Source organism: Rutidosis leptorrhynchoides, chromosome 7, assembly GCF_046630445.1.
Source record: "Rutidosis leptorrhynchoides isolate AG116_Rl617_1_P2 chromosome 7, CSIRO_AGI_Rlap_v1, whole genome shotgun sequence".
Taxonomy (NCBI): domain Eukaryota; kingdom Viridiplantae; phylum Streptophyta; class Magnoliopsida; order Asterales; family Asteraceae; genus Rutidosis; species Rutidosis leptorrhynchoides.
The window spans coordinates 22,984,407-22,998,359 of record NC_092339.1 but is presented as its reverse complement, the minus strand read 5'-3'; the positions used below and the strand labels follow the sequence as shown (position 1 = coordinate 22,998,359).

Sequence of the window (13,953 nt, the reverse complement as noted above, 5' to 3'; positions counted from 1 at the left end):
TACAAGCGGGGCCCACACGACCCAAAATACAAGTTTAATACAAGTTTAGAGTTTCGACCACCAAAAAGTTTAAGTTCCAAATTACACAATGAGCATGGCGTTTGGGATTAAACTACCCAACTACCGGTCAAACTCCAAGAGCTACTAAAGCCAAAAGCGTCCCCTAGCATCAAGCGGGATCTCTAGTCCAATACGATGCCCTTACCCTTGTCCAAAACCGAACCTATAAAAATGGTAAACAACGAGAGGGTAAGCAAAGCTTAGTGAATGCAATAATTATACGAATACATATATAATTATACCTACTTGCATGCACTTACACAAACCGCAAACATGCTAGCAACACAATTAGCTTATCGTCACATTAACAAGCTATAATCTCCAATACCACAAGCTAGCAACAACCGCATAATAATATAACTCGAAATGATATAATATGCTTACAACACAAGTAACCATGGTCGACCAATAGTACAAGGGAACGGCGCTCGCGAAAACGCCATCGGTGTTCATAACATCCATTAGGGCACTTAACACCTCGCACCACTAACCCCTAGGGTGGCACCTTAACACCTCGGCACATCACCCCGAGTGGCATCTTAACACCTCGATGCAACACTCATTATTTTACGGAGTGGTGTCTTAACACCTCGACACTACACTCCTAGGTGTCATCTTAACACCTCGATGCTACACCCGAGTGGCATCTTAACACCTCGATGCTACACTCTTCACGTGAAACGTGGTGTCTTAACACCTCGACACTACACCTTTCACGCTACAACAAATAGATACATTATATACATACGCATATAATTATTCCACTCACCTTAACAATTAGATGACGATTTCAACCTCCACAAGCTTCAAAGCAAAATACCTAATATAATAAGTACTTGATCAACACACAAGCTAAGTGGACTCAATACTAACACTTACACATGAGCATTTAATGACTTAATGTATTAAATCGCCCATTTATACCAAAACCGCCCAATTAAAGTCAAGACCACCACTAATCACTTTAAAGCTAGTGATTAAGGTCCAACAACACCAACTAATACATAATTAAGGTAATTCATACCCATCTTTCCAAACTAGGTCAATTTATTACCCAAATAACCATTTTAAGACAACACACCCATTTCGGGTCATCCACTAACTAACCAACACCCATTTACTAAATAACTAGGTGTGTTAGCAATTAACTCACCAATTAGAGTTCATAAACATCATTTAATACTTTGAAACCCTAGACTAGTCACCAATTAGTATTCAAGACTCAATTTTACCCAAGAACACCCAAAATCACCAATAATGGGTTTTGTGTTCATCATTTACTCAAACCCTAACCCTTACACTAAATCAAAGTAAGGAAAATAAAATTAGAACATACCACAACCACCACAACGAAGCTAGAGATAAGATGAACGACTTTAATGCTTGAACTTTAACCCAAAACAAGCTCCTTCCTCTTGGATTTAAGCTTTCTCTCTCAAAAATCACAATCTCTCTCTAGAATCAAAGTTAAAGTGATAAGGTTGTTGATTATGGAGTAATGGTGCTCCACAAACTGACCTATCTGTCTCTAACCCGTCCATAAGTGAATTTACCAAAATGCCCATCAAAATATCTGATTTAAAAAGCTGGAACCCGGCTACAGTAAGGGGTGCGCGGCGCGCTCCCTTTAGTGTGCGCGGCGCGCACTAGGCTCAACTCACTCAGTGACTTCTGTTTAACAGCACAACATCACCCACACTCTAAGTAACATATTTACACTGCTGTACAAACTGGTTAGGGTCTTACATTACCTCAATCAATTTCCCTTTGCAATCCTTTTATCCAAGGATTTATCAAGTCTTTATTACACCATAAGAAACTTGTGAGTACTCAAATCAATTGATTGATTAGTCATTGTACATATCCACATTTCACAAGTTACCAATGTAAACCTATAATTTATACACTCTTGATATTGTATCCTCATTATCCTTGCGTACAAAATTATTACCATTACATTAGATGTTAAGATTAAAATTATAAATAAATCTTAGTCAATCCACTTCTAGAATCAAGAAGTAATGACAACAAGTTTATAATATCAATAATCTCAACATTAACATTTTGATCAAAGATACATCATCTATACCAATTGTAAAATCTAACAACTTGTAGATGTAAAATCCTCTTGACCAATAGTAAACTAAATACAATTTCAATATGCCTTAAGGATTCACATTGTGAACTAAACCATAGTCCATGGTTGGCTTTACGAGTATTAAAGTACTTAAGCCACATCACAATGTATTATATTAGACCATGCTTGATCTTTCCAACATCATACTATATTGGTCACTCGATGTAATCACATACATCATACCACCAATTTCCAAAGCATACCGGTTTATAGAAACAATTAAGCAACATCTATTCCTCCTTCCATATTAAAACATATTTGTTTCACTAACTAAAACTGTCTTGATAGGCCATCAAATGGTTTGTGGATCACCAATGAATAAAGACTTCATGGACATTTTATTCAGTAGCAACAACAGTCACTTTACAATCATGAAGATCATTATGTGACTTATTCAACGAATTATTACCACCCATTAAATATCCTAACAACTGTTATCAAACAATCCATTGTTTTCCCACTAATCACTATTGTTAACAATTATTAACAACCATAGAGGTTTTCATGTCAACATCAAAAGAATTAATTACTTTCATTACAATCTCAACAAACCATGAGACGAAAGTGTGTTGATATGTATTATTAAAAAAAAAAATTATCATCAACCATACTTTCTGGGTTTAAATCCCAACAACCCATGATTTCTATAGAAGGAAAGTAAATAGATTCACGCCTTGAATCAATAGAACGGTACCTTTTTTTTCCAATTAAAAGAAATGCATCTTTTCCACTTGAAAAACGGTTACCCAACAATTACTAAATTTTTGATAAAATGGTACCCATTATTTTATTTACCCACTGATTGGAACCAACCCTTATAGAAAACCATTGAAAAGCATATAAACATAATCATATAATCATATCATACAATACTTATATATATATTTCCAGAATAAGAATGGATCAGATTTCCATGTAATTAATAACAATTAGAATGAGTACCATTCATCCATCATGAAAGGTCGAATGAATTCATGGTTTTAGACACCATTTAATTAATATTCCGTACCATTCATACAAACTGTTATTAATATAAACAATGGCAACCACCAATAAATTTGGCCATATAATTTAATTACTTTCATGTCTCCATTCTTATTCATATCAATCAAGGCATCAACATGGACACATGCATTAAGAAATGCATCAACGTTTGTGTCCAACATAAATAGATTATTTTTAAAGAAATAGATAAACAGAAAGTGTTTACTTGTTTGAAGATGCATTCCTTGTTTCAATAAAGTCGCTTGATCCAATTGTTCTAGTAGTTTGAACCATAGACATATAACTCGTATATACCCTTATTTGAATATCAACCCCCGTACGTTCATACATGTATTTACAATAAGATTGAACCATTCAAATTCTAGAACAACAACCTTCCACAATTTGATATTTCTACCACGATTCTTCCAAGGTTAATCCACCCGTAAATACTTTATAGATTTGTTAGAAATTGGGTATAAATTGACTGTCGGATTCGTTCTTGAATCGTGTGTTCACTTTCTCTATAAAGTATTTCGACCCTACGATTGCCTCGGTTGCACGAAATCTTTACAGGGTTAAAACAAGAACGCAATCAGTGTTTTTGGCAACGAAATCACTGATCAAATTGTTAGAGAGTATGTGTATGTTTTCTGTTTGTTGATGAAAGCAAAGTCCTCTATATATAAGAGGTGAAAAGGTGCGACCAAAGGATCTAACCCTTCAATGTAAACATGCAACCTTTCAACAAGATTCAACTCTTCGTTTACACCTTTTAGAAAATGACATCACTCTTGATGAAATGATGTAACCATTCATGGTTACCTTTCATCAAGAGATGTAATTTACAAGAACTTATTGAATTAACTCGAACGAGCGTGCACCCCGCACTCTCCAAACTCGTCATTGAGCTTAATTCGATAAGCCTTTGCTTTCTAGTAAATCTCAATTAACTAAAATGACTGTTGATAACACTAAAATCACCAACAGGAGTGAAAGTCGAACCTGAGTTGGCAGTACCCTAAGTTGGATCTCACGCACCCTACATAATTTTACACGACTAGTATCCTAAACATGACTTAAACTCATAATCTCAAAGTCAGATCAGATCCTCGATAATGCTACGCTAAAGGCACTTTCCTAATCATCCTTAAGTAGTTATGTTAACAATTCTACTTTATGAGCTTCCTTCTTATAAAAAAGATGGATGCATCTTTGAAAAAGGGAAACTTTTGTGTTTTTTCGTACAAAACAAATAGAATAAAGTTACATGAAATTGCTAGTAATATTACAACGTCACCGTGTCACATACCAAAAAGGCGTCGCCTGCAGCTAATTAACCATCTACCTCCGTCAACGCACGTGGTAGAATCGTTTCATGGTTTTTACCCTTAACTTGTCCTTATTGTGTATGCATGTCATTTCAACACTTTCTAATAATGAATTTTATTTTATTGTTTTATTATCGAGCAACTATACTTCGACCCATATATATTGGTCAGTTGCAAGTTTTAGTCCAAAAGTTTTTATTATATCACTATATCTCTAATCTCTAATGTTGTTAGTCTCGTTAAGTGCATGAAACAGTGTGTATCATGGTTGATTAGTGACATCCTTTAACCATTTGTTAGCTCTCACCCATTGTACACAAATTGTTCACAAATATTTACAAATATTCAACCCTAAACTGGAACTCACAACGTCTAAAAAGGATTAATTAATATCACTAAACCGGTAGCTTGTTAGTCATAAAAAAAACAATAATAGGATGATAAATAATAATAATAGTAAAATAGTAATAATTAATAATAACATTAATATAATACGGATTAATAATAATAACATAACAACAACAACAACAACAACAACAACAATAATAATAATAATAATAATAATAATAATAATAATAATAATAATATCCGGTTCAAAATGTAATTTCATCTGACTCTACTTTTATATATATTCTCTTCTTATTATTGTAGAATAACAATGAACTCACAAATCTCGCTATGAATTTATAATATTCTTACAACTATATACATCTTTTCACTTTCAAACTTCAACTAACGAATTCATAACCAACTAGGGTTGTTCATCAGTTTGGTTTTTGGTTTTTCGGTTTATTCGGTTCGGTTTTTTGGGTTTGAAACTTATAAAATCAAAACCGAAAATCAAACCAAACCAAAACCAAATTTAAATATCAAAACCATAACCAAAACCGAATCGAAAACCGAATTTGATTTCGGTTTGGTTTCGGTTAAAACCTAAAATCACTAAAAATAAAAATACTAACTAGCATAAACTTACCTATAAATTAGGAATAACGGTTGTAAAATTAATATAACATGTTTATTTTTTGATAAAAATGTAATAATACATCAAATATAATATAAATATATAAATATTATAATTATAAATATGTTTTAATATATTATTAATTTGAATTCGGTTTTTAACTCGGTTTTCGGTTTACCAAATTTAAAATTTCAAAACCAAAAACCAAATTACGAATTCGGTTTCGATCGATCCGAAAACCGTTTAAAAAATTCGGTTTGATTTTTTTTTGTTTAGATTCGATTCGATATTCGGTTTATCCGGTTTAAAACCAAATGGTGCACACCCCTATAACCAACGACTTCATGATTAGAAAGTTACTCCACAATTTTACCGCTAAGTCAATGGCTTTAATGAATCCTTATCTCTTTATGCCTTCGACATTTGTTCTTTTCATTTTTGTGATATTAATTGTGATTATTAATTATTAATTTTTGTCATCAAGTTTATCTTATTTTCATTTATGCTAATCAACATTGTCGTTAGATATTGTAAATTGAAGAAATCACACAGAAATATAGTAAACGCTGAGGTGGTTTATCATGTTTATCTATTAGCTCTTCATAACATATTTAACCTGATAAGACCTTAACCAAACCATAGATCGCAAAAATAACATTGACATAATTTCTATAAACCCTAAAATAGTGCTCGACAGTTCGAATTTATAAAATAAATAAATATATAAATAAATAAATAAAAACAAACTTAGCTTGTCGTATCATTATTAAGCTGCGAAGATGGAAAGAAAAAATTCGGAGTAAATCTTTTACAAAGATTTATCTAAAACAAAAAGGAAACAAATGTTAACTATGGTAAGTGAAGGTAAACAAATACCGTCTAAAAATAAACTGGGCAATATCTCAGGGACTAAATATGTATCTACATACTATTTCCAAAAATATATTTGACTGCGGTCAACAATGTCTCCGCCTAGACAAGAGCATTATGCTGAGATCAATATATAGATGTGATTATTTTATTACATCTTATCATTATACTTGAATTACTTAAATAGAGTCACCAATCCATTTGATTTTAAAGATCATCAACAGTCAACACATTCATCATCTCCAATAGCAAAGAAGATATTAAAATACAATGTTCACCACATCAACCACTGTTCCGACCGTAGTTTCCTGCTTGTTCTTTCTAGTTTCGTCGTTATACATATATTCGTCATATAACGAACATGGCCAATCATGTTGGTTATGGTTTTACATTCCGATAATGGGTGCTTTTGTTGTTGGCGGATTCTTGTTGGTTATGGCTAGAGCCACCATGGTGACACTTATAACGGTGTTTGTGATGTTAAGATTTGTGGGAAAACGACGTCGTGTGTTGGTGGTGGAAGGGAGCAAGATTAGTGGCACAGTTGTTATGTATTTGTTTAAGGTTGTGATTAAAGATAAAAGTGTCTTGGTTATTGCTTGTGCTACCTTTTTGTGCTTGATGGCCATGGTTTGGGCTTCTTAAACACGAAGACGAAACAGTGATTGATTTGATTTTATTCATTTATTGTGTAAAAAGGGTCGATTTTCGCAGTTAGGTCATTGAGCATCAGTTTATTTTCTTACTAGCATCTGTCTTCAAGCAGACATGGAATGTAATTGGTTAGATGCATATACAATGATAATGATTAATGTGTTACTATCCTGTGCACTTGTTATAATTGTGTTGCTATATAGTGTAAAATACTACTCTTCTTTTGCATATGTTTCTACAAGTATTTCATGTTTAAAGATGAAAAAAGTACTAAAATCTGCATAACCAAGAAACACTGAAAACCAGTTGCTACAACCAACGTATACTTTAAACACTTAAATTTGTGAAAAGTTCACAATGAACTTCAAGTTTGCAAACAAAATAAGAAGAAATAAGACCCTCTTTTTGTGTTGAAGCGTAGAATGTATGTACAAGTATATATACCTACAAATAAACATTGCAAAACCTTTGTGAAACTTAAAAGAACTCACCTTATTGTTACCGAGAACTACAAGGGTGCGTTTGTTAGTAGTTTTAAACTGGTTGGTGCTCATAACCACTTTTTCTGGTAATTTGCATCATAATCTTTACTTACATGGATGATTCCTCAGATACGTTGACTTTACAGATAGTCACAACTTCTTGACGAGCTTCGGGAGGAAGTTTCTTCAAAACATCTGATACAAGCAAATCATGTTTCTTTTTAAGTTCTTCCATTTCTTTTTGTTGTTCAATCAACAAATTTTCAAGCTTTTGCACAACTGTTTCAACATTAGCATCTTCATCTTCATTCTTACCTTCATCTTCATCTTCTTCATTATCATCTTCATCTTCTTTATCATCATCATCACCATCTTCATCTTTTCGTGTGTGCTCTTGACTGCACGCGGGTCCCGATTGAGTGGTATCTTCTGAGACATTCGAGGGACGTGGTCTAAGTGGGGAGAAAGAGCCTTTTGGCGAATCACTCCAATATTTTCGACCTGAGGGTAAACGTTCGAGAGCTAAAAGACCAGGTGAACTGCAAGATTTAATGGTTGAAGAAGTCGGCGTTTCGTTTTGATGGTCAGAGGTGGAGTCAATGGAGCCTGAAGGTTCATTGTCTTCTTGATCATCATAGTAGTCACGTGGGGCCCAATCAGGAATGCACGATCGAATTTCTGCATCGATCATTTCAGCAATCATGGAGACATCTTGATCGGTTAAGGCTAGTTCTTGAACCATTTCACTAGCAACAGCAATCGATGTATCGTTATCGGTGTCAAATGGGAAGTGAATGTTCTGCACATGACCTGGTCCACAATTCAAAACCTCAAAATTCAATAAATAACTATATATAATATTTATAATATATAAATTATAATATAGACATAATTACTGAGATAGTCCCTGTGGTTTTACACAAATTGCTGAAATAGTCCCTAGGTTGTTTTTATCTACTTGGTCCTCATGGTTTTTAAAATGTTGCTGAGCTAGGTAGTCATTTTGTTACTGAGATAGTCCCTGTGGTTTCACCAGTTAACCACAGAGACGATCTCAGGAACAAAAGGACTATCTCAGCAACATTTTGAAAACCACGAGGACTATCTAAGTAAAAAAACCCTAGGGACTCTTTCAGCAATTTGGGTAAAACCACAGGGACTATTTCAGCAATAAGAGGGGTATTTAGATGTGCGTTTTGAGCATTAATAATGCAAAAATAAATTATCAGGATAATCAGCTGTATAAGAATTTTAAGGAACTTTAAAATGAAAGATTACATATAACCTGTGGCGTCTTCAATTCGTAGTTTTAGGAATACCGTGTTGAGGTCTCTCATTTGACCTTTGACTGTGAAATCCCTAGCAGTATCAGGCATAGCCGAAGTTTCACCATTGTCAAGCTTATCGTGATGAAGATCTATTAAACATTTATCAGAAACAGGGGAAAAAAATACATTTAAGTTATTTCAAAAATACATTCCAGATACTACCTGAACTGGAATTTGATGAACCTGGTTTATTTAAACCATCTGTACGCTCATCACGCAAAAACTTATCCATCAGCAGTTCCTTGGCAGATAACCTATCAGCTACTTTAGCGATACACTTCTCTATAAATGATTTGATTTCAGGATCCTTCACTTTTGCTAATGAAGCCGGTTTGACACCCTAACAAGATTGAAAAAAGGTAAATGATTTGACGTTGCAATTTCAACCCGTGTATAGACAAATGAGTCAACCCTTGGCTTGAGTTTGATATCTAAAGGGTCATATGGGTTAAGAAAACAGATTACCAAATAAAATAAGTCAAATATATAGAATGTCAACAAAGATGCATTCCAAAAAAGAAACCCTTCTAACTCACCCAAAAAAAATCCATATTATTATTGTAATAATCTAGGTTCTTAATAATGTATAACAAACTGTGTATTTAAAGAACTAATAAACACCCCACAAAAAGGTTTTCAGTTCTGACCAACCCAATCTCAACAGTATTTAAACATTGACCCGTTATCCAACCCACCCGATCGCCCAATTGCACACAACAACTGAACAATATAGATGTAAAAGCAGTTTCGCTAAAGCAATAGAGTATATGTTGGTAACATATAAAGGAAATGAAGTCCCCCCACTAAACCACATGATATGGTCCCTTTAGTCATCGATGTAATTCAATTCGTTGACCTTAAATATATGAGATCAAAAGCCTAAGGGTGTAGATGACCTTGTAGCACCAATATTCAGCTTAGCTCGACATTCATTAACTACTACGCTAACATTTATACATATGCACTTAGTGATCAATGTTACATTTACAAGAATATGCAGTGACTATCAAAGGTTATGAAGACAAAGTAGCATTTAAACTTGACTGATATTGTTCTTACATTCTACCCGAGGGCCGAGGTTACTACTGTTACCAAGGTACGCAGCAAACAATGGATAAATGGTGTAGGCAATGCTGCTAATATTCTATGGACGTAAGTTATTTCACCCACGTATGGCTTCCTAGTGGCTGGGGCCATATGTACACCATTGAACATTAAGTACTTTTGCTACTATGTTAGAACCTCACTCAAATAACTCTAATGCTTACAGTACAAATCAACTCTATGGTTAAAAATCGACAGGAAGTACTCAGGAAGATAATAAAACTTTTATAACGATAAAAAACAATTGAGATCCAACGTAGTTCTTATATAAGCAAACCACTCAGATTCAAGTCATCGTGTGACCATTCAAGTGACAATGAAATACTGTAAGAATGAAATAGCAGGAGATAATCAATTACTCACCGATGTCACTTTTTTATATATCTGAGCAGCATTTGCGCATTCACAATAAGGATACTCAAATGTCACCAATTCTAGTAAGCACATTCCGAAGGCATATATATCTACAAGTTCATTGTATTCCTCCTCATAGAGCTCTGGTGCCATGAACTCAGGGGTACCTAAATATAATTTTACAATATATTCAACGTAACTACGAGATCACGTATAAAAGGAAACCTCATATATTATCATAAACTCACCAATGACACTGTGAGCGGAACGGGCCTGCTGAAGGATAGCAGCAAGCCCAAGGTCCCCAATTTTAACCTCTCCTTGATTCCCATTAACAAAAATGTTGTCACATTTCAAATCACGATGTATAATGGGCGGGTCATGACTATGAAGATACAAAAGTCCTTCCAATATCTGTTTAGACCACTTTTTTAAAGCTCTCAAATCTACATGCTTATGCTTCTTACGATACCTACGATAAAACGTCAAATATACCCAAACTTATCAATGTTTAGAACATGTCACAACATGACCAAAAACAAATCAAACAAACATACTGTCTTAACGTTCCAGAGGTGAAAATCTCGGTAATAAAGTTGATGTGCTCATTCGTTGTATCAACCCATGAATTGTAAAACTTGATAATGTTTTTATGCTTTAGTGTTTTAAGCAAATGCACTTCCGAATATAAGCGCTCCAACTCCTCGGGGTTTCTTAAAAAATCAGAAAACTTTATTTGATTCCAAGCTACTTCTATCCCTTCCAGTTCATCAAATGCTTTGTATCTATATTTCCGATTTTAATTAAGGAATCGATAATAACTTTAGCTTTCTATCAAAATTAGCTTACTTATAATAAATTTTATAAAACATATACATTGACATTGCAATAAAAGTAAGTATAAATATTAAATATAAATTATAATTATAAATATAAATAATAATAAGAACGTAACAATAAAAAATATAGGATACACTTTTTTAAAAGCTCCTTTCCCAAGTACCTCTTTATACTGCAAATGGTCTCAATATCACCATCAGACACAAAACCAGAGTTCAACAAAAATAGAAATTAAATTAAATCGATAAATCAATAATAAAAGTTGATTCAAAATAAGGATACTAACCCGACCGTACCGACCGGAAGGATCGATTTCAACGAAATCAGTATCCGAATCGTCCGGTTCATGATCTGACATCGACGATTCCAATGGCATTTCTTAAAACCCTAACTTTTTACGAACAGTAATAAAACCGGATTCACTTGTAAATTCACGTAAATTAGGAACAACTATCACATATTATTTTAAATTCTGACACAAAAATGGGACGCCGGTTACCTGATTATGAACTTAGGGTTTCGAATTGCGATAGAAGTTATCTGAATTGTGTACGTATCATGTTAATTTTGAAATGGAGGAGTGGTGAAAGATCCAGAAAGTTATGATGAATCAGCTTATAGTAAAAAAATTGCTTTGTTGGTTGTTCAGATCAAATCTATCTAATCTAAATTAATTTTTATTAATTTAAATTTTAAATAAAGCTTGAATTTGGACGCATTATGAAAAGTCAATTTGGGGGAATATGCATCAACCATTTAACATAAAATACCCCTCAACTATATCTCAATATGCATATATGCATTTTTGTGTTCCTAAAGATATTTGTGCTAATGTTAATAGGTTAACTGTTCATGTCCCCAATTAGATTAATTTTATTAACTAATGATTTTTTTTGTTAGGTTACTTAGAGATAAAATATTTTTAGTTCGATTTATGCGATTTAAATGAATTATCTCTAACTATTTCTTAATAATTTTAAATCACCTCAAAGTGTACAATAAAGACGCTTGAATTTGAGGTCAGACATAATTATTTTTTAGTTTTTACCTTATAGATCAACTCTATTAATAGGCTACCATCTTTGTAGTTGATAAACATAATTTATGCTATTTGATACTCTGTATAACCTACCATTTTTTTTATTTTTTTTTCAATGTTTTTATTACATTTATTGTACAACTACATACATAACTATAATTAGTTTTTCTACAGTTACACTATATATACCCCTCCACATAGTATATATGCACCTGTATCTATTTATATGTATTTAGGCTATATACATGTACCATTGCATATGTGTGTATCTATCTATATCTATATACATACATACATATATATATATATATATATATATATATATATATATATATATATATATATATGTATGTATGTATTTATTTTGTTTGTCTGTATGTCTACTTGATTTTAAATGGTTTTGTGCTCTATATGATTCATGCTATTTGCCCTACTGTTGTGCAATACTGCTATATGTGTTCCCTTTTTGGTTACTGTGTTTGGTTGCATCTTGCTAGGCGCACATAACTCTTACAGGTACGTATCTTTTGCCCTATCTATTTTGTTTTTATGAGCACTTCTGGCCGGAGGTCCTTTTTGGAAGCAATCTCTTATGCTCTAGAGTAGAGGGAGGGACGACCTTATCTAGGCGCGGGTTCTATACTCGCGGGTGGAGTAGCGACTTCCTTCTAATCTAGGGTACGAGGAATGATTGTCTACACCCACCTCTCCCATACCCCACTTTTGTGGGATTGGGTATTGTTGTTGTTGTTGTTGTTGTTGTTGTTGTTGTTGTAGGCTGCTGTAATGCTTCGACGTATTTAATAAAATCATTGTTTACTTTTCAAAAAAAAAAAAAAAGTACTTTGATTGATTCAGATTATTTTAAACATATGTAAGTTGTTAATTTGTATAAATGTTGTACTTAATTTGTAGTCTTTTGTTTCATGGTGTTGTGTTAAAGTGAGTTAAATAAAATATACTCCGTAATGATTAAAAGTTGAATGGTTTAAAGATTTTATTTTTATTTTTTGAAACCAAGTTTTATTAAAAATAAAGAATGGTTTAAAGATTTCGATTGAACTTTATTCTGAACGAAAATAACATGCTTAATAATCTTTTTACATAAATTTTGTGAATGATATAAAATTAATGTATCAATCTTGCTTTTCAAAATAAAAAAGTCGATGTATCAATATATTAACATTATAAATGATAAATAAAAGACTATAATAGTTTGATAAGTGGTCTAAATATATTGTATGGAAGATAATAAAAGAAAAGGTTAAAGCTATAAATATATCTTATACTCTCACTTTTTTTCAAAATGTAGGCGCACTGGACTTCTTAACCGGATAAAAAACGAGCTGACGTGTCATAGCCTACATCGGAACAAATCATTTTTTATATAGCCTGCATTATAACAAACTAAAAGTATATGATCTATTTTGTAGCCATATAAAATTTATAAAAATGGTAAATAATTAATTTTACTGGTTCAGCAGGTAACTGGTTACCATTTGTTTACATTAGCACACTTTTTCTTATGTGTATTTATAGCTTTAACCCTAAGACCAATTTTAACGCGGCGTCAGAGGGGTCCCGTCAGACGCGCTGGCGTCGGGTGACGCCCTCTGACGCCTATAGTGGGGCGTCACGCGTAACGAAAATGGGGCGTCAGTGAGATTTGAAACGAATGGTGCCAGACGCGTCAGGGGTACGTGGCGTTTTTTGATTGGTCGGTTCCACCCAACGGATCCTTTGACCGTTTGGGTTTTTTTTTTTTTTTTTTTAATTCCGAATTTATCACATATTCAATCAATTTTA

General features: G+C 33.2%; 1 protein-coding gene across 1 annotated transcript; it reads right to left on the bottom strand.

The window, feature by feature from the left end:
* Nucleotides 1-7,310: 7,310 nt before the first annotated feature.
* Nucleotides 7,311-11,758, bottom strand: LOC139857317 (probable serine/threonine-protein kinase WNK3). The gene is made up of 8 exons (XM_071846055.1): nt 11,395-11,758; nt 11,243-11,280; nt 10,826-11,053; nt 10,517-10,740; nt 10,278-10,435; nt 8,973-9,150; nt 8,768-8,899; nt 7,311-8,292 (listed from the first exon to the last, which is right to left on the bottom strand). The coding sequence occupies exons 1-8, from the start codon at nt 11,482-11,484 to the stop codon at nt 7,592-7,594; spliced, it is 1,749 nt and encodes a 582-aa protein (XP_071702156.1). The 5' UTR covers nt 11,485-11,758; the 3' UTR covers nt 7,311-7,591.
* Nucleotides 11,759-13,953: the final 2,195 nt, after the last annotated feature.